At 39.9% G+C, this 24,556-nt stretch overlaps 2 protein-coding genes and 1 long non-coding RNA gene across 5 annotated transcripts in view; 1 reads left to right on the top strand and 2 right to left on the bottom strand.

The window, feature by feature from the left end:
* Window positions 1-15,272, bottom strand: part of birc6 (baculoviral IAP repeat containing 6) — an 85,864-nt gene extending 70,592 nt beyond the window's left edge. For all 3 annotated transcript variants that reach the window (XM_089012857.1, XM_089012860.1, XM_089012858.1), the window contains exons 1-14: window positions 14,910-15,272; window positions 12,960-13,141; window positions 12,160-12,297; window positions 9,779-9,972; window positions 9,015-9,126; window positions 8,714-8,796; window positions 8,371-8,596; window positions 8,124-8,293; window positions 7,447-7,505; window positions 5,676-7,310; window positions 4,076-4,225; window positions 3,780-4,005; window positions 3,542-3,702; window positions 1,293-1,424 (exon numbers count right to left, since the gene is read on the bottom strand). In XM_089012857.1, the coding sequence (XP_088868983.1) occupies window positions 1,293-1,424; window positions 3,542-3,702; window positions 3,780-4,005; window positions 4,076-4,225; window positions 5,676-7,310; window positions 7,447-7,505; window positions 8,124-8,293; window positions 8,371-8,596; window positions 8,714-8,796; window positions 9,015-9,126; window positions 9,779-9,972; window positions 12,160-12,297; window positions 12,960-13,141; window positions 14,910-15,120 (3,679 nt within the window). In that variant the 5' untranslated portion in view covers window positions 15,121-15,272. The remainder of the gene's footprint in view (window positions 1-1,292; window positions 1,425-3,541; window positions 3,703-3,779; window positions 4,006-4,075; window positions 4,226-5,675; window positions 7,311-7,446; window positions 7,506-8,123; window positions 8,294-8,370; window positions 8,597-8,713; window positions 8,797-9,014; window positions 9,127-9,778; window positions 9,973-12,159; window positions 12,298-12,959; window positions 13,142-14,909) is intronic.
* On the bottom strand, window positions 467-23,335 carry yipf4 (Yip1 domain family, member 4). The gene is made up of 7 exons (XM_089012861.1): window positions 23,151-23,335; window positions 22,751-22,904; window positions 21,787-21,958; window positions 20,062-20,139; window positions 19,870-19,983; window positions 16,901-17,747; window positions 467-543 (listed from the first exon to the last, which is right to left on the bottom strand). Exons 1-6 carry the CDS (start codon window positions 23,206-23,208, stop codon window positions 17,610-17,612), a joined length of 714 nt encoding a protein of 237 aa, XP_088868987.1. The 5' UTR covers window positions 23,209-23,335; the 3' UTR covers window positions 467-543; window positions 16,901-17,609.
* Window positions 15,405-17,015, top strand: LOC148889121 (uncharacterized). The gene is made up of 3 exons (XR_016116989.1): window positions 15,405-15,502; window positions 16,491-16,802; window positions 16,880-17,015. It is a non-coding gene; the product is annotated as an uncharacterized LOC148889121 (long non-coding RNA).
* Window positions 23,336-24,556: the final 1,221 nt, after the last annotated feature.

Here is a 24,556-nt window from a genome sequence, read left to right as displayed (position 1 = left end):
GGTGTGCCATAAAAAAAATCCCCACTGTGAGACTAATAAAGGATAATCTAATAACTAATTACCAGGTAGTCTTAACCTTCATTGCGAAGGCTACATCAAACCCCTCAGACTGATTCATCGAGCCTCTGGGGTTCGATAAAACTCAGGTTAAGAACCACTGCTCTAAAGTAATTGCAAAGCTACAATTATTAGAATTACAAGCTATGTGCAGTGAGACCTCAACTTACAAACACCTCAACTTACAAACGTTTTGTCTTAACAAATGTCAAATTTATGAAAATTAAACCTTATAATAAGCACTATTTTCATAATACACACCCACCACGGCTGGCGGAGTGATCTTCGGCGGAAGCACACGACCGAACAGCACCAGAGGTTAAGTTACCAACAGTCCTTATGGAAGGTGACTCTCCTTCCATAAGCCATCAATGACCATCAAAAAGGTACATAAAACTTTATTTTACAGCACAGTTTATTTCTTTAATTACAGTCGTCATGTAATGCGCCTCTCTTTCCAAACAGCAATTCCCTTTGACCTTCGACCTCCAACGCCAAGTGACTTTATGATACAATGCAGTGTATTTCTTTCATTACAATACAATAGCACATTTATTATACATAGAATAAGGTATGTTGTGTGTAGTTTTAAGGCTTATTTAGTTGAAAAGTATATTTTATGGAAACCCGGGAACGGATTATTCCGATTTTAATGGTTTCCTATGGGAATTACTTTTTTGAGATACACACTTTTCGCCTTACACACGCTGTCTGGGAACCAATTAAGTTCGTAAGTTGAGGTCTCACTGTATATGGTATGTCTTCAACATCTGGTATACGAGTAAAAAATGTTGTCACCTAACCTGAAACTTTGAGTTCAATAACAATAATAACGGTAATAACAATAATAACAACAATAATAATAATAATAATAATAATAATAATAATAGTGTGTTTCTGCTGAAGCATGCCCAGATAACTGTCAATGTAATAATACACGAAATAATACTCTCCCATTGAGTACCAGTATGAAGACATCGTGGAGCCACCGTATGTAAGTAAATCAATAATTAAAACTAATTGTGTCATGCCAGACATTGCATGTTGTATTCAACAGTTTTGGATTACGTGACAATATAGGGGGCACAACGCTGTTTGACAACACATAATTGGTAATGAAAGTGACCATTTATGTGCAACGTGGTTATCACGCCTGAATCACACAGTCTGAGCTAGGCATAATGAGGATTGCGGTCAGGAAAATGCATAGAGATACAAAAGACTTAAATTCATACCCAATGTGTCCTCTATATCCATAAGGTGGATATCGTCAGTGAAGTCATGCATTGAAGGTCGACCGTTCTTCTCCCCATTGGAATGGAGGACATTGGAAAGTGGGAATGTGATCTGTCTATCAACAGCTGTCTCTGTTAAAGAAATGCATTGTTAGGTGATCAAATCCTCAAGGGCTAAAGGGTGAATGTGAGGATGTGTCTGGCAGGTGGAATGCTGAATCTACTCAAGTGAGGTGTGAGATGCAAAACGGCTGACCTAAGTGTCCAGGTAAAATGTTTTGGCCGTTGTGTTTAATATTTTAATGCTTCATAATTTTAGTTACTTTGTGTTTGTACAGTGGAACAAGTGAAGACTATTCGTACTGAAAAAAAATATTGATTTTTCTTTCAGAATTATTAGTTTATATGGTATTGCTCCACTAAATACAGATGATGCATATTCATTCCCTGAAAATGTTTGGCACAAGACTTTTGTCACCAAAACAGGATAAAGCAAAACTTAGCACAGCAGCTGGCTATTTTCTCTTTTCACCAAGGCTGTCTATGTGCCAAGGACTGTACCTCCAACGCCTGTAAAAGTGCATGCAACGCTTGGATGGCTGTAAAAACCGGTCACTCAATGAGTCACATTCATAGTGATGGTAGAACCACTGTTTTCTGTTTCATTAGCATTATGTTCCCGGTCACACGCTCCCTAGTATCATTCCTTTTAGCACTCTACGTCGCCTTGAACAATGCCATAGATTTGACATTTCTCAAAATTAGTGCTGACAAGTGATCTAAAATATTGTGAGTTTAATTCATTCCGATCTGTAAATAATTGATCTAATTCATCTGTTTCTAATCGTGTCTAATAATTGCTGAGAAAGCCCATATTTTCCTTTGCAATTCATTACATTATTAAGGCAAATTAAAAAGTGGCATTAAATAAAGTATTTTGTTTTTCAACTGACTTGGAGTCCCAGGTCCTACCTGCAACCTTTAGTTTTGACCATGAGGGTAAATACAACTTTATGTTTGGTTTTGTAAATAATAGAATTGAAAAATAAGGTCCTTAAAATGTGCTTAGGTTAACCAGAGGGTCGGCAACCCGCGGCTTCAGAGCCCTATGCAGTTCTTTCACACCTCTCTCGCAGCTCCCTGGAGCTTATTCAAAAATGTTTTAAAAATGAAAAAGATGTAGGGAAAGATAATTTTAGTTTTCATGTGGTTTCTGGAAGCGGACAAACATGGCATACACATTCTTAAAAATTTCCAAGATTTAAAAATGTGGAGAATAAATCTTAAATGTCAACATTTCTGTCAACGAGGATTTGTGTCATAGCATGTAACACACGTTTTTATTATCAGTATGAGATGCCAGGTAAATTGGGTACTGGAAAAGAATGGGAATGTGGATGGCTAAGAAAGGCATTTTTAACGTCATAGTCAAGTCAAGTCAAAGTCAAAGTCAGCTTTATTCTCAAATATGCGAATATACATGACATACAGCACAGATGAAATTACTGTCCTCTCGGACCCGGCGTGCAAGGCACCTATCATAACTTTAACAAACATAATAAACACGAAAATTTCAATTTGCCGGGAGAGAAAGGACAAGTGACACGTGAGCTACGATAGTTAACGTGCTGTAAAAGTGCATCCCATGCCCCGATCATTTTAGGGGCCATTATGGCTGTTGCTAATTATTGCACATGTGTGTAAATGGCCGACCATGTACAGTTACGGGTCAATCGGGAGAGGTTGGTTGATCGAAAAGTAGATCTTGGGCACCCCTTCTCTATAAGATGCATTGCAGGGGAAACAAAAAAAAATTATCATGTAGGCTAATTGTTTATTTGTAGCCAACGTAATAATTTTCATAGTAGGCCAAGATACCTAATATATGCTTTGACATCTCTACTGTAGAAGACAACCAATTTGTTGAGAGACAGAGAACAAGAGAGGAGAGAGAAAGAGAAAAAAAGGAAGAGAGAAAAAGAGAGATTTCAAGGTAAATTTCATTTTGGCTATTAAATTCTCTGTGTTGGTATTGAAGTTTCTATTGGTGAGTATTTTTTTGCGCTGGTTTGGCCATGTTCAGGTTTCTTTTTCAGCTAGGAATTTACATTGCAGTGCATGCCTACTAAACAGTCTCATAGAAAATTCCTAATGATTTCAAAGTACACTTGATAAATGTAAATACTGTAATGTATTTTAATTTTACAAAATGAGTAAACAAGATCTAGCAAACAAAATGTTGGCCTTACCATTGACCTTTCCCAGGCCAGGTGCTTTATTCTTCAATAAAGTTATCTGTATCTGAGGAATGTTGACAATGTTGGCATTCAGGACAAACTTGAAGTCCACATGGCCAACCATGCAGGCCTTTGGCAGAACCAGTTCAAAGACATGCTCATCCCAGCTGGAACTACACAACAGGCAAACACCGCTACATCACCTGCTGATAAATGAATGTAGTCATACCAAGTTGTGAGTGTTGCAAACCTATCACTCTGAAGCTTCCAGGTGCGGGTGTGTTGAGCTGCATCTCCATGGTGCTGCTGGTGAAGATGCTGTGGATGGCGCCGTTGCTGCTGTTCTTGCTGTACCTCGACCCAACAGGGTGGCACAGTGGCTGAGAACCGTGGAGTCAATGTCTCAAAGCGCGTCAGCTCCACCAAAGACATCAGGCTCTCTGTCGTCAGCGGTTGGTCCACCAGGAGCTCGACTCCTGTCAAATAATAAAACCCGTGGAAAATCTGAAGAAACAACAAAACATTAATTTATGATATAACTTATACCTGAGATTCCAGGACTAGAAGGGTTAGAAGGAGGCCTGGCCCACTCCAGCAATAGTTCTGCCCCTTTAGAAATGGGGCCATCAATAAACATGTCTCCATCATCTATATCATCACAAACTCCTCCAATTTGAAGGAAATGAAGCTCTCCCCCTGTAAATAAAGATTACAAATGGTATTAATATACATCGATGCTTAATTTCCCTTGCTTTAAAATTTCCAACAGAGCACCCTCAGCATCCTTTTCTTCACTTTCACGAAAAAAAAGTATTGAAAAAAATGCAATTTAGGAGTAGGTGACTTTTAACCTACAGTGCCACATGACCTGCATCACCGGACGTTTTTAGCATTCAACATTCTGCAATTACAACTTGTGATCACAGGTGCTGCGATTGATTTTTCAAAATTATTATTAAGTTTGTTTCATGTCCAATTCACCGGTGGCAACGGCAAAGAATGGGAATCTGGAAGACAAGTACATGTACAGGTCTTTGCAGTTAACATGGTGCAAAATTGAGTCCCATGCCTCAGTGTCAGGTCTGGAGTTAGGTCAAGAGTGATTTCATTTTAACAAACTATTTTTCTACTTTATTTTTCTGGTTCATTTATGATCACCACGCCGTGCATGCACAGTATTGGGTCAGTCGCAGATGATTAGTTAGTTATTTGAAAAGTAAAAAATGTTTGCTACAAAGGAAGCAAGTCATGTAATTCAGCTAATATTCCAAAATAAAGACATTTATGTTATGACGGTGCTGTACATTCTGAGTAATTAAAACATTCAACCTAAATCAGGGGAGACCAACCAAACACACAAATCTCTTTTCCCCCCATTCCCTCCTCCCATCACTCGCGGTGGACTTGGGACCAGTCTGCTGGCTCTTGTTCGATTGGGATCGACATATTGGGGCAACTTTGCCTTAAAAACAGAGGTAATTTGATGATTAGCTCAGCATCTTTGCTGTGGTTTTACATTGTTATACCATGCTCGATTCTGACTATCGCATGCATGTCTTGCGCAAAGTGAGTGATTAATTGTCACATACGGCTGATGCATTTTGCATGCTATGATCAATGCTTCATTCCTTTAAACGTGTCTAAATAGAAAAACAATGTACAATTGTAAATATGTCTTATTTTTTAATCATGACTGTTAATGGTATGATGGATTTATTTCAATGCCATTTTGTTTGTTTTTTAAGGTTTGAAATGATTTTGATATTTGTTGATTGTAAGAATTCGATGCACTTAAAACAGATTTTAAAATTTGCATGAAGACCAATTGGACATTTATTCTCCTCTACATCTCTATCTCCCTCTCCTCTCTTTCTCTCTTTCTCCCACCCCCCTGTTTCTCTCCCACTCACTCTCCCTGCCACCCTCCCTCAAAATACTGCATCGACATGACAACTGTCAGGGAAAAAATATAGGACATCAAAATTACTCTGGCATTTTCACCATTCCAAATATTGGGCAGTAGTAACACTCTGGGCAGTAGTAACACTTTCTTATCGACTTTACAACTTATACTCAAGCACACACAAAAGAATGGCATCTTACAGCTAGAGAACAGCAGTGATGCTGATGAAATTTAAACACTTACCTTTAGTGCATGCACAAAGACGGTCAGTACCAGAGCAATAAGTTACAGACACAAATGGGTCAATTTCTTCCCCTGCTCCCTCTTTCTTTGGGGGTTCCACCTTGGTTAGAACCTCCAATGTCGACAGGTCCAGGATCATAATACTCCCACCTTGTGTTGTCACCACTAAATGGCCCAGGCCTGACACTTCTTGTTTCTTGGACTCTTTATGGTTGCCAGAGGAACTGGTAGTGGGTGCACTGCTACTGCCTGTGGTTGTTCCACAGGCAGGGCGAGTTAAAGGTGCAGACCCTGCCAAGGCTATTCCAAACCGTGAAGTGCCATTTTTTGAACCGGAACGAGCCTCCTCTGGAGTCTCCTCACTGTCATCTTCCCTGCTATCCAGAACATCTGGAGGAAGCAGTATCAGGGAAGTAATTGCATCACAAGGCTGGCATATCTGCTGTACCTTCACAGGTTCCTCATCCAAGGTTACAATACGGGTCGAATAATTGAGCTTATAGAGTGCAAGATAGCCGCCCCCACTTGGGCACGTCTGCTGGTGGTCACCTGAAGGCAGGATGAAGTTTGTTTGTAAAAGTGTGCTATCTTGGTGGTTAGTTTCCACTCCATTGACAACTGGATGAAGGGTGTCCATCTTCTGCTGGTTGCACAGAGCTGAGTGCAGGCGATTCAGATTGTTCAGGGCTTCCACATGATTCGCCGCACTCAGAGATTCTGCATTGCATGGCTGCAACCCCACTAAAAGGTGCACACCATCCCAACATGGTGTAATGGAGTCCACACAAAGATTCTCCTCTTCGAGCTGTTTGGGTAACCTCAAACACTGTACTAGTGTTCCAGGTCGAGGTGGGGCAGATGCACTAGCGGCAGCTAATGTGTTCCATTTGTCCATCTGACCATCAAAGCCAGCCAGATTGTTTGCAGAGTCGGCAAACTGTTGGATGTACGTGATGGGAGGATCCTGGAGAAGGAGCTGTTCGTGTGAGTCGAACTCCATCTCGATAATTTGCGGCACAGTGAATGTCTCGTCGTGGAGACCCTTGCTCATTAGGTTGTTCATCTGAGCAAACACCTGCCCCGAGGTCTTGTCATCTGTCTCTCTGATACTATATAATAACAACACGGGTATAGTCCTGTGCACAGATGACACAGAGGAAGGACTTGTCGGCTGAGAACCTATCAAGTGAGAAAAGCACTGTTCCTGGGCAACAGTCTGAGAATTACACATATCTATTTCCATGGGACCTTGGTCCTGGATAGGTCCCGGTTGGAAAGTCTCTGAGCCCTGAGCTCTACAAGGACTATCAGACAACCTGCGAGTCGATGGTGGGACTGTGGGGTGAGCTCCAGCTGTGGAGTTGCTCAAAGCTGCGCGGTAACTGAGCAGGCCTCCAGCCAGCAAGCAGGGGAAAGGAATGTTGTGCTGCTCATGGAACTTTTCCTTTGCTTTGGCCTGGTTGTGGGTCTTTGCTTGATTCAGTGAAGGATTGGCACCAAGCTCCTCCAGGTCTTTGACGGTGTCCTCCAACACACTGGCCACCACCTCCCACTGGAGCTTCTCTGGCTGCTGGAGCACACTGAGCGCTGTCACTCCGAGGCTCAGATCCATGCTCTCCCACTGGGATGGTTGGCCTGTAAAAGAGACAAAAATGCATAAAAAGTACAGACATGTGTTCAAACATAGACTAATAAGGTCAACATTGAGGGTAACATCTTATGAATGGAAATAACATTACAAAAACTATTTGCATGTGTGGAGGGAGAGTACCTGTGGCAGACTCGGACCGGGAATGCTCATCGCTGTCTGAATCCTCCAACTGGTCATCACTTAGAGATTATTAATGAATAAAAAGTGGTCAGGATGATGTAAAACATGCAATTAATCCAGAACCTACTTGTCATTCAAGGCATTTCTGTTCAGGCATTATTATTCACAAATGTTGAAGACCCTCCAAAGTCTAACACTTTGGAAATGTATCTCCAAATTCAAACACATTAATCCTATAAATATTTGCTGACTTCATCTGAAGGAGTATGGAACTGACCCTCTATATCTTTTGCATTGTCACCAAATAGTTTGTAAAATAATGTGTTTATTAAAAAAATTAAACAGCAACTGCAAGATTAGAGGGGGAAAATGCAATTATTTTATTGAGCTCTACTATTTCGAATTTTGTTTCACCATTGCAGGCCAGGGTGTACCTCACCTCTCGCCCAAAGTCCTCTAGAGGAGTGTACCTCCCATGCAACACTAGTGAAGATAAAAAGTATAGAAACCTGATGGAGAGATAGTTTTGTTTTCCTGAATATGAAAAGCATCTTGGCATTAAGATTTTATGTGGGTGACAAATGTTATTTTTGTTGCTTTGTGTTTTTATTTTACACGAGCATTATAAAACAGATGGTAAACGATGTGAGAGGTTCCTCTGTATAAAGAAGGCTCACCTATCTCCCTCAAGCTTAGGCAGGTCTGAGCACGAAGAAGACTCCTCAAGCCAGGCCAAAGTCGGTCTCCGTGACTCTGTCAGCGTCTGCTGGCTGTGATCACCACCACATAAGATCAGCTGCCTCAAGATGGCTGGGTCATATGGGTTAATGTCAAACTTCAGGTGTACCTGTTAACAATAGGACAACGATGACACTGACTATGCAAAGTTATCATCTTTGATTGACATATGATGAGTGATCTGACCTTCATCATTTTGGAGACATCCCAAATACAGATCTTGCCTCTCTTTGTTGCTACAGCCAAGAACTGTGGGCAACTGCCAAAGCCATAGCAGGCAATTCGGTCTGTACTGTCAGGACTGTTAGGGAACTGAGCAGGACAGGTTGCCAGTGTCACAGACAAGGGAACATTTTGTGTGTGCTCGCCCTTTACAAATGGACAGTTCGGGGAGTGTCGCTCGTGTTCTGACCTGAGGATAATGAAGAGATGCAAAATGGTACACAGAACACACACACACAGTATCGAAAATATACGTAGATACTCTGACATGGTCAAATATATTCTGTAGTTAACAGTAGTCACTCACCACGGCTCATCCGTAGGTTCCCAGCACACCAGACATACACTACATGTGAAACACATGGCTCTATCATCCCCTGATGAAGCAGGCTATGTAAAGAGAGAGAGATGGTCAAGGTGGTTTACAGCCACATACACCGTTGTTGTACAAATTTAAACTTCTTGTTTTGAATCAATGAATTCCATCAGAAACTTTAAGGGCCAGCAACATCCTGTATCAGTACCATAAAGCACCACCTATGACAAATTGAGTTAAACCGGTTCTCAGAGGTGATAACAGGTATGTGTAAAGTCCACCCTTAACCCACCTGGTGGTAAAATCCTGCTTGAGCCATTGGATCAGGTTGAGCCCACCTATACCCAGCATGAGGCCATGATGTAAACGTCTCCCTCCTGTTAGCCTCACTGTACATTAAAGATCTACGGGGTACAAAAAGAATGAGACTATGAGAATAACATCTCATATTGTGGAAATGCTGAAAAGTACATTTGATTATTGGAGAAACATTTTGGTGTCAGTGTACGGGAAAAAATATGCATTGGAGCTGAATTTACAGCTAAATTGTTCATTCACACCCGCTGATACTGTTTGGGGTCACAAGTGTGATGGACCCTGTCTAAGCTGTATTTTGGTGAGAGGCAGCAGTCCACGTTGATCTCTGGCATGAGTATGACCTCATCCTGAGAAAAGCAAATCCATAGCGCTGGGCCCAAGCAGGCTGTGTTCCATGGCCGTATGGTAGTTGGTGCCTGGTAATCCATGAATCGGTTGCCTCATAGGGCTAAAGAAGGCATTCTTTCAGATTGTTTTGCTCTGTGAGATGGATAATTGCAGAAGGCTAAGCGGAGCACAGTTTTAAAGCTTACTCAGGCACAAACTTGGATGGTCAGGGATTTTACACTCTCGATCCCAATCATGCATGAGTCCGATCGACCAATTTACAGATTACAGATTTTCAACAAATTCACCAAACCCGCTCTTTTTCAACGAATATCGACCTATCAGACACAGAGCAATTGGAGCACCCCTAGTTAATCGAGGAGTTTGTTCTCTCTTTTGTAGATTCCTCACCTATCTACAGAGCGCCCAGGCCCAACTCCAAGCTCAGGTCGGGCGCTTGACAAGAGGTAGGAAAGTCTGTCCATAACGGATGAGGCCACAGACAAGGCAGCAATGTTCTGGTTAATCTTCTTGAGCTCACTGACAATGGCACTGGCAACCAGCTTCAGCACATGGTGAGGAAGCTGGAAGGTTACTGTCGCCCACTGGGGAGAAGAAGAAAAACAGATGGGAAAATAACGTTAAAATTAGTGGTGTAGCAGATTATATCTCCTTGATGATAAATATAGTTCATGCTTCACAATTTGGGCTGCCTGTGGTCTTTGGAATGATTGGTAGAAAAAAGAGCATCCCCATTCACTACAACACCAAGAGAGGAACTGGAAAAAAAACGGTGAATCATGAAAGTCGCATTTATCGGAGCGTTTTGGCAGCTAGAGTTGAACCGAATCCATAAGTAGTTTGGTGACTCAAACTAAAATAGAATGCATGACAAATGATTGGGTAACAGTTTATTTGGTGCATGTGCCATCATTTAAGAGATGTCGAGGAAGCTGCAAAGATTCTCATAATTTAACGTACTACATACTCAAAGGCAAACTTAAAAAAAAACGCTTGCCAAATTATATGTTGATTAAAGTACAGTATAATAACCTGAGGAAGTTTTATTTTTAAGATGGCCTGCATGGTTATCTAATGACCTGTCTTTAATATTTCAGCCTTGCATCCTCAGAATTTTTGTTGCCATGACATTGGCGTGACCAACATCAACACAATACTATCCTCAAATCTTCTTCAATTGCTAATTGAGGACGCTAAGAAACACTCGTCAATTGCACCGTCAGTGTATGATGCGGCAAAAGCATCCGGCTGGTGGCTAGTAGCCATTAACTGCTACAAGCGAGTGCATAGCTGGCAACAGTAAGTCGTTCCTGGGTGTTACTTTGCTTTATTTATTTTCATTGAAGTGGACATAGGCTAGTTTGTAAAAAGGATTTTAACTCAAATTGCACTGAAATCGTATTTTCCATTCACAGTCCATAGAATAAATCATGCCTTATTTTACACTTTGTGGACCTAAAATCTACACAGCCATATTTTACATTTGGAGTTGAAAGTTTAGTTTATTTGATGGGCAAAGTATTTGTAAAATAAATGATAAGGTAATTGGAAAACGGCTTGATAGACGGATGAAGACAAAATTCTGTTTATCTTTTCTTGAATGCAAATAAACGATCTCATCCATGATTCACAGATCCAGTTTTTTGAATTTTTTGGATCCATTCGACCATTCAGGAAAATGATTAAAATAAATACACCTATGTAGATTTGTTTCTGTCAAAATAAAATGCAAGCGACATACATCAAAATGGAACATTGACAAATGTTTCTCCGTAATGCAAAAGACGTGTGATTGATGTTCTACAGTTGTTTGAAGTAGTTGCACAGCCGGCATTCATCCATTTAGTCATTGATTACCACATACTAATTGAATAATTTACATCAGCATTGTGATCTTCTTCTTCTTTTCCTTTCGGCTTTTCCCGTCAGGGGTCGCCACAGCGAATCAGTCCTCCATCTTCAGAGGTTTGATTCGCATGTTTGTTTTGGCCAAGCTTTTACATCGGATGCCCTTCCTGACACAACCCTCTGTATTTATCCGGGCTTGGGACCGGCACAATAAGACACTGGCTTGTGTCCCCTTGTGGCTACAGAACAAGCAATTCGATGAGCTTAATAAAGATAAAGATGCTCGATAAAAAGGCAATGACAGCAAGGATAATAGTCGGCAATAATAATGTTCACGAAGCAACTTGATTGTGCACTTTTGTGCTATACCAATTCCATATGTGCAGTTTTTAAATGGATTGGATTTTAAAAAGTTTTCAATCAGATTAATTGAAAAAAATAGTATTAAAATATTTTGACGGTTGCAGCCCTGCACGACAATAAAACTTATACTTGCAATCTTTATCAGAGGAATTAAGGGTGACTTCTGATCTCAAAGACAACCACAAGAGTTCATGCACGTTGTGATGCATAATGTAAATCAATAACAATTATAGAACTATTCCAACTGTGGAATATTTGGAAAATAATGGCTCACCATATGTTTTCAAAGTGCACTACTGCCCCCAAAACAAACAAACAAAAATATCTAAACTCAAGAAAACAAAAACACGGTCTAAATCAGGGGGTGGAGCATTTGCATGAAAGAAACAAGACTTCTTGTGAATGTTTGGTTTTTAATCAAGGTGAATCATTTTTATCATTGCGTGATGATGATTGAATTAAGCAGGTCTGGATTGGCAAGACTTTTCTCTCATGCTGAAGCCAAAAGTGACACAAAAAAACAGTCGGAGCAGAATGTTGAGGGAAGCTCTGAGACCAACCTTGGCAACTTTGTGATTGGCTGCTGTCTCATGTGAGGTATTCTTCAAGCCTTCTTTTAGCTGTACGATAAAGAGTTCATAGCCCTTTGTGGTCGAAATGTCAATCTTTTCCTGGCAGGCTGACAGCAGGTGTTGGGCCTAAACAGACACATTTATTGGTCAAAACAACGCAGATTCTATATCTTACAGTGTCCCCAATGTTCTCTGGTTACCTGAGGCTCCTTCAATGGTGGCCTGCTGTCCCAAATGCTAGAGAGTGACGACAACTAAAACGTGCATTTTCCTTTTTTGACTTTACTTTTGCTGCCAGATACTACAATCGTATGCATTTCGAGCTACTTTTCAATGCACTTTTGAAATCCCAGATGAAAGAGTCACCAGTGTCATTCATTAGCGTGGATTGTTTGTCAAGTGTTTCAGAAAATGGATCAATGTACACAAAACTATATCACTGCCTTGTGTCCAACTGCCATGATTGTAATTACCGGTAATACTTTTATCATTTGAGTTTACTTAGGTCTTTAAAAATGTTTTTACATCAAAATGGGCAGATCCACTTAATTATTAGGATTCATGCCATAAAAAAAAACAATTACAGAAAACAAGCCCATGTGCAATCCCGCTGTAATATGCCTGACAGAATTGTAAAAATATGAAGTTTCAGATAAATTGTTTAGCAAGTGCATCTCTTGAGATTGGCATCTCAAGAAATGCACTTGGCATTTGGCAGATTGGCAATGTTTGGTGCTTTAGCGGTGGAGCAAACTAGCACGAAAAGTTAGTTCAGTGATCTGTCCTACCTCCGTGACTGGAAGCTCCATCTGAATCAAATCCTCGGGTTTGGTCACGGGAGGTTGCAGGGCTGTGTCCAACAGCAGGATGCCATTTAGGTCCTTCCTACATCCCACTGCATAGTCATCAAGAAAAAGCACCTTATCCACAGCAGGAACGTACTGACATCTGACACGACCGCCGGGTTTAACTGGAAAAGCAACAGAGGGAAAAACAAAACATAATCAGACACGTGCTAACTCTGACAATGAAATTGTTTTCTGTTATTTTAAGTAAATGTCACATCACATGGTCTTTTATCCATGAAGATTTGTTTTGGTTGCGGCCAGTTCCACTCACACCAAAAAAAAAAAACAACAACAAATATGAACATAAAACCTGTGAATACAGTAGGCAAAGCAGCTGTACAACTTTCATACTTTACACACAACCATAAGTCACCATTTTATATACAGTATATATACGCTTTTTTCGCACAAATTCAAACTCTCTCAAATACTCACACACACACACACACACACACACACACACACACACACACACACACACACACATATATATGCCGTAAATTTACAGTCAGATCAGGAGTGAGGTCCTTCCAACTTCATGAATTAAATGCATTGCGCCATTTAATGCATCATAAGACCCGCAAGGTTTTTTTATTATTGTTTTTATTATTATTTATTTTTCTTCAAATTATTAATTCACACTTGACGAGGCCTACAAACCTGCATAGAATTAACGCCCATTGATATGCATTGGCGGAATTTCTTCATAATAGGCATTACAATGACAATAAATGTATTGTGTTTCTGCCAAAAATACCCATCAACCTAAATAAAGACTTATCAGATCATCTCTATAACATGACATAGCGAGTGTTAGCCCTTCAATATTTGTTGGGGAAGTTAAGAGGAAGGTGCATGTTTTTGGATGGTGCTTGTCTTCTGTAGCATGAAAGCCAATGTGCATCCTCGTTCACTTCACCTATTTCTCCTTGTTTTACTATCTAGTAGTCAAAATAAAAAGATCAGCGTTGTATTTGTACGGGCAAGTACATGTTCAACACCACAATCCAACCAGTCAAGTTAGTCTGAGCCTTTTACCGCCTGCAAACTAAAACAATGAAGAACATTTGGACTACACATGTATCGTGGTAAACTAATGAATGGGATCAGCAATGAACCCTGTCCATTTGAGGTCATGTGGCGTCACTCGTGCGCAACGCGGCACTGAATTGTGTACGCCTTTCAACCATTTGATGTATTTCAAACCCAAATAAAGAGTCACACAACAACATTAACAAAAAATATACGTTGACATTGCATGACAAACAATAACAAGATGGGTCTGAAACTTGATGCAGTACGTCCAATGTTTACAGAGTCAAAGAGTTTCCGCAATGCCGGCAACTGAATGGCTAAAGTAAATGACAGTTCGCCCGGTAGTGTAAAACGATGCGACGACACCTGTTCCAGAGTTAGCCCGGTGGCTGAAAGCCCGATCATTTTATTTCATGCTGTCGCCCGATTTTATCTAGCAGTCTTCCCGGTGTGTCGCCACAAGACAAACGCGCGATGGTGAGCTATTTATTGACAAAACACACTGATGGTGAAAAGTTGAGCTGTCAACCACCAAAGTGCTAAGTACACCAGGTTAGCTGTTAGCTTTCCTCCTCGAAATATCATTAATCTTAAAATGCACCCAGTAACGTGATCAACAAACACCATCGGTAAGGAAACAACCTCTCATACAAAATATCTAACATATCAATGCGCCGTGTCAGTGTTTTAATTCAATGATCAATCGTGTTCAACTCATCATTAGGCCCCAAAACAACTGCTAATGCTCGTACGGCTAGTGCTATCAAGATGAGATCGAATGCTTAGCCTGTGTCATGTTGACAATCCGTAGCCAATTGCGGCTGCCCGGGTTCGGAAGAGAGCTCCGGTGCTTACCGTGCTGCGCAGAGGTCTGGAGAATCGCCCCCGAAGTGCCGTCAATGACTTTAATAGCCCCTTTGCTGGTGACAGCTAGGATAGCGTTGAGGGCCGGGTGGTATGAAAGGCTTCGCAGGCCCTCCTCGTCGCAACGCAGGCATCCGTCTCGGAGTATAATCCAGTCCGAGGGGGTGGACGAACCGGAGCCCGGCGAGGCCGCGGCCGCCATTTTTCCTTATTTTCCCCTTCCTGTCCCTTCTTGATTTTGCTACGAACCGCTGACACACTCAAGAGAACTAAATCTACAGGACTACCTGCGGGCTGTCAGTCCTCTGCCGCTGCTGATCCCTTCTGCAGCTTCTTCCCGTCCGCCCGTCAGCGTAGCAGCGGCTATTCACTAACAATGCTGAGAAAGTCCTGTCGGGTTTCGCCGCTGTCAGTTACATGAAAATCAAACGAAACTGGCGTAGCGGGTGTCACATCTCGCGATGCCATTGTGTGCCAACGAGAACAGCATAATCACTGTCTCGCTTTGGCGCAAGTATGTACATTTTGTTGTACTTGTCACTGCCAAGTGCGTAAATTAAACAACCCCATGAGTATGAGTCACAGTGAGTTTTTTGTTATTCTTCTGCCATGTTTTGACCTCAGCAATAACTTTATGTATTCAATTGAACTGAAGTGTACTCTTATGTGTTCAAACTGTTTTATATCACGTTTGGTGACGTCTTTGATAAACGTCTTCGGAATAGAAAATATTTTACGATCAAAGATGTTTCGTCCAACATTTTTACTGCTTGATTTATTTGAACACATACACACATTGAAAATATGCTCATAAAATTATTACACTAGTAGGTTGTTTATATATAAAAAAGATCGCAAAGTAGAACAATAACTAACAAAACAATAATTGATAGAATCAGGCTTCCCTAGTTTGTGAACTCTTTTCAAGAGAGAATACATGTTATATAGACGAATAGATGTTATATGTCATGTCCTTGGTTATGATACTCGTGCGGCGTGTCTTCTACCGGAGACAAATTCCTTGTGTGTTCTACATAGTACTTGCCCAAGAAAGATTATTCTGATTCTGAAAACAACAAAAGCTTTTATATACGGATACTGACTATGCTTTTATATACGGATACTGACTATCTTATCAATGAACTACACTTGTATAACATATTCACATTTGTGTATATGCAATTCATATTGATACCTCATTTATCTATTTTTGAAACTTCTATTCAACCCTCGATCACTTCCATATTTATTTCATGAATTAACAACTTTAACAGACAGATTTGATTGATATTAATTTTTATCTTGTGTTTTTAAGTGACTTGAACGCCTTTAGTTATGTCAGCAACCCTCTGATTTCACAGTGCGTCGTTTATAGATACAGTAAATAATGAACAGTATAATGTGGACGATTCCTTTTCCCCCTGGGTTTTCTATAGGATACCTATAGTTTGGGATCGTTTACTTTAAACATTTTGTGTGTGATGTCATCAGTGACACCAAGAAAATAATAATAATACTTTTAATTTCTAAGAGCCTTTCCTGCTCCATTCCTGTTCACTCATTCTACCTCAGGCTTCAATTACAACACCCCAACCTGCCACCTTCAGAAGTTCTCTGACGACTCAGCTATTGTTGGCCTCATTACAGAGGGAGACGATCGGGACTACAGTGAGACCTCAACTTACAAACTTTTTGTCTTACAAACATCAAATTTATGAAAATTAAACCTTATAATAAGCACTATTTTCATAATACACAACCACCACGGCTGGCGGCGTGATCTTCGGCGGATGCACACGAGCTAACAGCACCAGAGGTTAAGTTACCAACAGTCCTTATGGAAGGTGACTCTCCTTCCATAAGCCATCAACGACCATCAAAAAGGTAAATAAAACTTTATTTTACAGCACAGTTTATTTCTTTAAGTACAATCCTCATGTAATGTGCCTCTTTTCAAACAGCAATTCCCTTTGACCTTCAACCTCCAACGCCATTCCATCAAGCCATAAATGACCATCACAAATGTAAATAAAGTGACTTTATGATACATGTTATATGGTCACTCCTAAAAACTTAAAAACTTTCTACGACTCTGAGGTCGCTTCAGCCATCCACTATGGAATTGTCTGCTGGTCCGGCAGCATCACCACCCGGGACAGGAAAAGACTGGAGCGCCTTGTCAAGAGGGCCAGTTCTGTCCTGGGCTCCTCGCTGGACTCTCTGGAGGAGGTGGGCAACAGACGGACGCTTGCTAAATTAACATACTTTTTCATGCAACTGTATTTTACGATTACCATTAAAAAGTAAAATAAAAGAATGAAATAAAAAATAACATTGACCAGTGTCTCACTGAATGGTGTCTTAGATCATCCACAATCACAAATAATTGCCACCAAACTTTAGACACTGCATTTTATGGAAAACAGTGCATCTGATGTAAAAATTATCCACCATTGGCAATTTATAAATGGTACCATCCCAACTGGATTGAATTGCTTGAAGGGCTGTGTGATTGAAGCTGTTAAAGCAACTGCTTTATTATTACTATTTTTTATTGAACATTATGAAGACATATGAGTTATAAGTACACATACAAGGAACACAAAATGGTAACATCCCAACAGATTGTTCTTCTCCTTGTGGGCTATGTGTGATGGTCCATGAAAAAGTCCACAGTTCAAATTCATCTAGTCAGACACCGGTATAGAGTGATAGGAAGTAAATGTACAGAAGGAAAATAGGATATATGAGAAGAGGCTTCTTTGTTTTAAATTCATCGCCAACCAGCAGTGATGCAGCGCTGTAGGCAGCCCAGAAAACTCCAAGTAACTGAAAAGAGCAAACAGTGATAACTATCAGCATCTGATATTATTGAACAAGAGTGTGTTGATTAAAAGCACAACGAATCACATCCAAATCACATCAGACAAAACAATACTGCTTAAATGTAATTTGACCTGTTCTTTTCCTTGAACAGGAATGACCTAATAATTGTACAGTATATGCTTACTGCGGTCGTAGGTTGCTGAGCTGCTAAACAGGATTTGACACACTGAGGTGTTCCACAATAATTTCCCGTTCTTGTCATTTCATAAGGGTGTCGAGATGTTGCAAAATATTTTGAGTGTCATGTAGAGAACAATTATAGGAATGATAGTAGCCGCAACCCTTTCAGGGGACAGTGGTTACCTTATTATTATGAGGTAACTGGATTAATGAAAGGGTTAACATTAATACTTCGATTACAAGTCTATCAGAACTTGCTAGATTATCCAAGGCTCGACGTGGACGTTTGGCATCCCAGTTTGTTCGTCAAAATTTGCACACAAAATGCATTGAATAGCAATGCTTGAGAATCAACCGCTGAGATAATAATAATAATAATAATAATAATAATAATAATAATAATAATAATAATAATAATAATAATACATTTGTGTAAACTCTCAGTCGCACAGGAGTGGTCCATCGATGAAAAGGTTTCTTCAGCCGTCATCTGTACTTCTTTGAAGGTGTCGGACGTTTCGCTTCTTATCCAAGAAACTTCGTCAGCAAACTAAAGTCTTACTGGTAGTTTAGGCCCTATATATATATATATATATATCCCTACTGTCCGGACTCTGCTATGATTGGTCCTTGCTCTCAGGTTGGGGGGAGCAGAGGACTACTCCCTGCAGCTCCACTGATTGTTCCTATTGGTCTGACTAACGACTGACCTGATTGCCCCACTTCCACCGGTATCACCTCATCAGTATTACTAATCCAATGTTGCCTAAGCAGGCTATTGTATGAACGATCCTACGAGCGAGCCTAGCAATTTGTCTGATAGCTTACTAGCTAGCCTGCTCATTAAAATTGGTTGATTAGCTACAAATTCTTTTAGCAACCTCTAGCTAGTTCGTTCGCCAAACAATTTGTCAGTCCTACTGGTAGGACGTGTTTGACAAGAAAACATGTAAAAGGGTCTTGAGCTCATTCACTGCCGGATGTGCAAAAATGTATCCACTCTAGTGCCGGGGTTTTTGTCATTGTCACTTGAAATACAGGACCCACAAAATATTGACTTTTAGGACTACATAAACATTCAAAACATTCAAAAAAAGTGTTACAAACCTTAAACTCTATTTTTTCATTAAAAAAAAAGAGTTAATTTCTAAATTATATGGGTCTGGAGTTAGATGAGCTTGAAATGAGGCCGGCTGTCCAAAATACAATGCAATACATACATATTGGTTTCTATAGCGCTTTAACAACAGCGTAAGCTGGAACAAAGCGCTAACATGGAAAAAAAGGAGAACTACTGCTCCCTTGTGGAAGGGAAAAAACATTGCCAAAAGTCTGGCCAGCGCTTTATCGCACCCAAGCAACAACAACAAAAAAAACAGCCACTGCTCACCGTCAGAAAAAAAAGTTCTCATCTCATGACTGTAAAGTGTCCTTGAGTTTTGAAAGGCGCTTGGAAATAAAATGTATTAAATTATTATTTTTTTTATTATTTATTAAAATATATATATATATATATATATTATTAAAAATTATTGCATTTTTATTATTAAATTTTAGCTCAAAATTGGCTGCAATGACGAGAAACACATCTGCTCAGGCACATGTGACAATTAGATGCGCTGGGTGTCAACTACACGTAGGCAGGCAGTCAGAGGTGAGGGCAAGCTCGGTGCGGCTTGGAACACACCAGCAAGTGAGCAAGAAGCAAAGGGGGTGTCAGTAGTGTCTGCTACTCTTTAAAATGTTTAGAATCACAACATGTTACCGGTGTAATGCGTTGTGTTCAGTGATTTCTGGAACATTTGTCGGTGGTGCGTTTTTTGCAGTGTTGCATTTCAGTTTGCAGTTTTATCAAGGTGCAAAATTACGCTTTATAAAAGCAGTTTATTTCTTTCTATTTGAGATATTACATTGTGCGTTGCAGTATGTCAGCTCATTGACTCACTTTGATGAAGGTCGAAACCACCTCAAAACCTCCGATCACAAGAAGAAACGGGGCTATAACAATTAGGGGAAGAAGGGAATATCCTATCACTCCGAGGACCTGACCGTAGGAAACCTGCTCAAAACAAGTCTGATTAGAATAAAACATATTATATTCGAAAAAGTGTGCCGACTAGAAATCAGCTCAACTTACCTCCCCGCCAAGAACACGCGCCAAGAGAAAAATTGTTAGTGATCCAAATATCCAAATGGTGATGATCCAGGAAACCACCTGCCAATTAAAAGCAGCACTTCAGTTTCAGGCTTCTTTTAATGAGCATTTAAAGGACAACCGACGTCTCCGGACAGGTTGTGTCCATAATTTGTAAAATGGCTTCAAATGACTTATACTGAGCGGATTTTAATAAGATTCCACCGCATATAGCTATATTTTACGTTTTAAGACTCGCGCTGAATATTCAGGAAGTCTTGTTTTTGAGTTGGTGACGAGTCCGTACATGATGTCACTATAGGACCACCCTTGACCGTAAAAAAGACGCATTGTAGCGGTCCTTCCATCACGTCAATGTATTTTGCTGGACTTGTTTGGTCTGGGGACCTCGTGTTGCACCCAAAAGCCGCCAGAAGAGGGTGTCCAAGCTCCATATAAGGAATATATCATCCTGTGGAAACGGAGGTGGCCAGAGGAGGTCGCCATTTTGTGCCTCTTTTTCGGTGAGACATTTCCCCTCAATTTTGCCTCAAAATGGCACAAATAAATTATTTAATTGATTGCAAACATGTATGCTTTGCTCTTCAGAGCCATTTGAATCATATTCATAACTGGATGTGTAACAAGAAAGCATATTCTCCGAATCTGAAGCCATTATTTTGATTCTCAAGCAATGCAAGACGTCTTGGCGTGACGTCACGAACTGGGGGCAGGACTTTCTGAAAATGCCCAATTCGCACCTCAATTTTTTGCAGATTTTGGACACTTTGGTGTTTTGCATTTGACTAAAAATATCATACTGCGTGTTTTGGGTATTTTAGATGCTATAAAACGTTTTTCTGTTCTCAGTTAAAAAACAAAAAAGTGGCGTCGGTTGTCCTTTAAATTAGAAAGCTCTGCCCATCACTCCAACTTTTATATATATATATTTGTACCAGGTTAGCTAGGTATAAAACAAGCCATGATCACTGAAAAAAAATTGCAGCTTTCATGCATACAATGTATCTGAACAGGATCAGAGGTACGTATTTAAAAAAAAAATGGATGGGTGAAACCATTTTCAGAAAGTATGGAGAACAGTAAGCATCACAAAAACAACTTAAAATTGACAAGACTTTGCCGCCCAATTTATATACCACAAGAGATTGCTCTTGAATCAGAACACAATGTTTAGACTTACGAAGAACCTATTATTGTAAAGAAAATTTGTGGGTTGACTTCCTCTGTAAAATTGTATTGACTTGTACATTAGATAAATTAACCTTTATTCGTCTCACAATGGTGAAATTCACAATTCACCGCAGCAAAGTTATGAATGGAAGAGGAAAGGAAAAATAAGTAGAAGAACAAAATATAGGAGCTGCTGTAAAGGCAGCCACTTTCGCGGAATAATTGAAAATTGCTGAATGATGGGTAATACTATGGAATGATATTGAGTAATAATCTAGGGCAATTTATAATCAGCTGAAAACTAGAGATGGAAAGATATCCGTCTGTCAAAGCGTGGAATTAAGAGTTAAAAACCATACACAGACTACATTGAACGATGGGTATGTTGAATTGCTCAATACTAAAAAGCTACCTCTCTCTATAAGATATACATAAAATAAATCTGTGTTGACACGAGTCTGAAAAGGTTTTGTGGAGATTGGTAATGCAGCGTAACACATCTGTCATATTTGGACCATCATATAATGATCTACTCACCCGAAACTGTCCATAAATTGAGATCATGGAGAAGAGCAGGACCACAGCAAGTGGGCCCCAGAAGTCTGGGTTATCTCTGACCACTTGTCTGTTGTAGCCCAACGATGGCATTGGCATAAGCACACACCGAATCTTGTAGTAGATGTCCTTCACGTCAATGTCCAGCTCATCACTGATCACACATATGTCATCACATTTAATGTTAAATGGATGAATGAATTTGCATTCCGAGATGAGAATCAAATCACATCAGCAACAATACAAAAAAAATGAAGTGCATCTCTGTAAATCATACAGAAATCTAAAGGTTAACCAAGCTGGGATGTGTGACAGTTATCAGTATCTCTAGACTGCAGTCATGTTGACATAAATAACATAACAGGCAGTAAGCATTTGTAAGTGTTGTATAACTCCAGAAAAAATAGTCATCATAAATAACAGTATTTTTGGGGTAAAAGTAATATTTACCGCCACAAAAAAAATAACATTGAAATATTGTTTTGGGCATTCAAACATGCACTGAGTCATATATCGATTGCCTGATTTCTCCATAGTTTAGTTAAATGTCCATCCTTGTTTCTATTGTGAAATCAGTGTTAAAGATGTCAATTTTTCCCCAACAGCTTTTTTTTTTATTTTTCTGCAAGTTGGGCTTTTCTGTGATGCTCTGTCCACAGAAGCAATGACAAACACATGTGTCACAATTAAACATCTAACTATTTAAAATTACAGATCTGTCTATAAAGGGGGTTATCAACTTTGGGAGTGATTTTCCTGCAATGAAAAATATTCACACACAAGCAACACAAAATAAGTACCGATAGTACTCGTCATCAAAAATGGTATTGATCCCTTGTTTAGGATATGTAATTTAAATGTGCCTTTAAGACCACCTACAAATAGCCAAATTGATACCATAAGTGTGCATTTAGTTATTGAGCACAAAAAGAAATACTTGACTTACAGAAGAGGTTTGTTCTCCTCCCCATCATCTTCCTCCACTTCCAGCAGCCAACCATACCCTCGCTGCCTCAGGAAGGCAGTGGCATAAGGGTCTTTACCGCTGTCAGTGCCCATATTGACTTGGATCTCTGGGGCAGTAATAGTGCCACTAAGCTCTGTAGGATACAGAGAGTTATTATTTAAAATATATTACATGTCATTACTGGAAAAAAAAATACGACTGAAATACTTTCTCAAATAATTACATGATTTTACAGTCCAGGACATTGTTCTTGACCAGTTAACCATTAATACACTGGTCTTTACTTTATTGTCGCTACATAACTTCCCATCTAAAAAAAACACACTGGTAAAGCTATCATAATACTTTTCGCAGCCAAACTCAAACGCCGTTAGCTTACCTTGCGCCTCTGTCGAGGAGACAAATGTAAAGTCTCCGTTATTGGGAGAAAACTGCATTGTTTCAGTTGAAACGCGTCGAATTCAGAAAAGACAATTCGAAAATGAAAGTTGTGCAATATCCCGGGGGATCGCTGTCATTGACGACCGCTTTTTAATAAATACTTTATTGTCGCTACATAACTTCCCATCTAAAAAACACACTGGTAAAGCTATCATAATACTGCATTGTAATCCATCAAAAATGTAAAAAAAATATCTACTGGATGAACAACCAGATGTATGTGAATATCTAGCATTCGTCATTGAGGTTTTCTTTGAGAGTGACCAAGATGGATAGAATCATGAATGAGTATATTAGAGGAACAACTCATATTAGAGGCTAGACTGGGATGGTTTGGACATGTCCAGAGAAGAGAGAGTGAATACATTGGGAGAAAGGTCCTGAGTCTTTAACTGCGAGGAGAAGGCATATGGAAGTTGTGAAAGAATACATGAAGGTCGCTGGTGTGAGAGAAGAGGATGCACAAAACAGGGTTGGTGATGGCGGACAATAATCGGCTGTGGCGACCTGAAGGGAAAAGTCTAAACGAAAAGAAGTAGTGACGTCTGCATTTGGTTTAGTAAAAATTATTTCATGGCCAAGTGATTGTTTTATAACTAACTATTCAACATTTACACTTCACGCAGCGTGTGTAAACAGTGGCGACAACATTCGTGACAAACCAATATACAGTAATAACACCACAATGACGTCAAGTGATGCGTTCTTGGGCCTCGTACTTTCGCAGCCAAACTCAATCGCCGTTAGCTTACCTTGCGCCTCTGTCGAGGAGACAAATGTAAAGTCTCCGTTATTGGGAGAAAACTGCATTGTTTCAGTTGAAACGCGTCGAATTCAGAAAAGACCATTCGAAAATGAAAGTTGTGCAATATCCCGGGGGATCGCTGTCATTGATGACTGCTTTTTGCGGTGTTTGACTATTTCATTTTGTTTTCGTCAGTTAACTCACCGAAGGAAAGCGGAAGTGCAGAGGATGCTGGGAAATGGGACACGTCTCATGATGTATTCATGTTATCAGAACTCAGTTTGAAAATTGAAAGATTCATAATGAAATAACCATCACAACTGACTATTCCATTTTCCGCTGTGTAGTGTGCTTGTTGTCTTCTATGCACTTTAGGTTCCGGTTCTGGCATTAAAACGGGATCGGGGTTCAATCAGCGCACAACTGGTGATGGTTTGTTGGCATATGATTCAATATGCATTTTTGTATTTCATGATCCACAATCACCCCTACTACTTTAATTCGGCTACAAAATCAATAAAACAATGGTTACCAAATTTAAATACATTTTCAATGGTGCACAATGGTCATGTGACAGGTTGTAAATTATCGTATTTCCT

The sequence above is a fragment of the Hippocampus bargibanti genome, linkage group LG13 (genome assembly GCF_051943395.1).
Source record: "Hippocampus bargibanti isolate YZ-2025 linkage group LG13, ASM5194339v1, whole genome shotgun sequence".
In the NCBI taxonomy this organism is placed as follows: Eukaryota; Metazoa; Chordata; class Actinopteri; order Syngnathiformes; family Syngnathidae; genus Hippocampus; species Hippocampus bargibanti.
The sequence above is the reverse complement of the archived record's forward strand: the minus strand, read 5'-3'. Positions and strand labels throughout refer to the sequence as shown.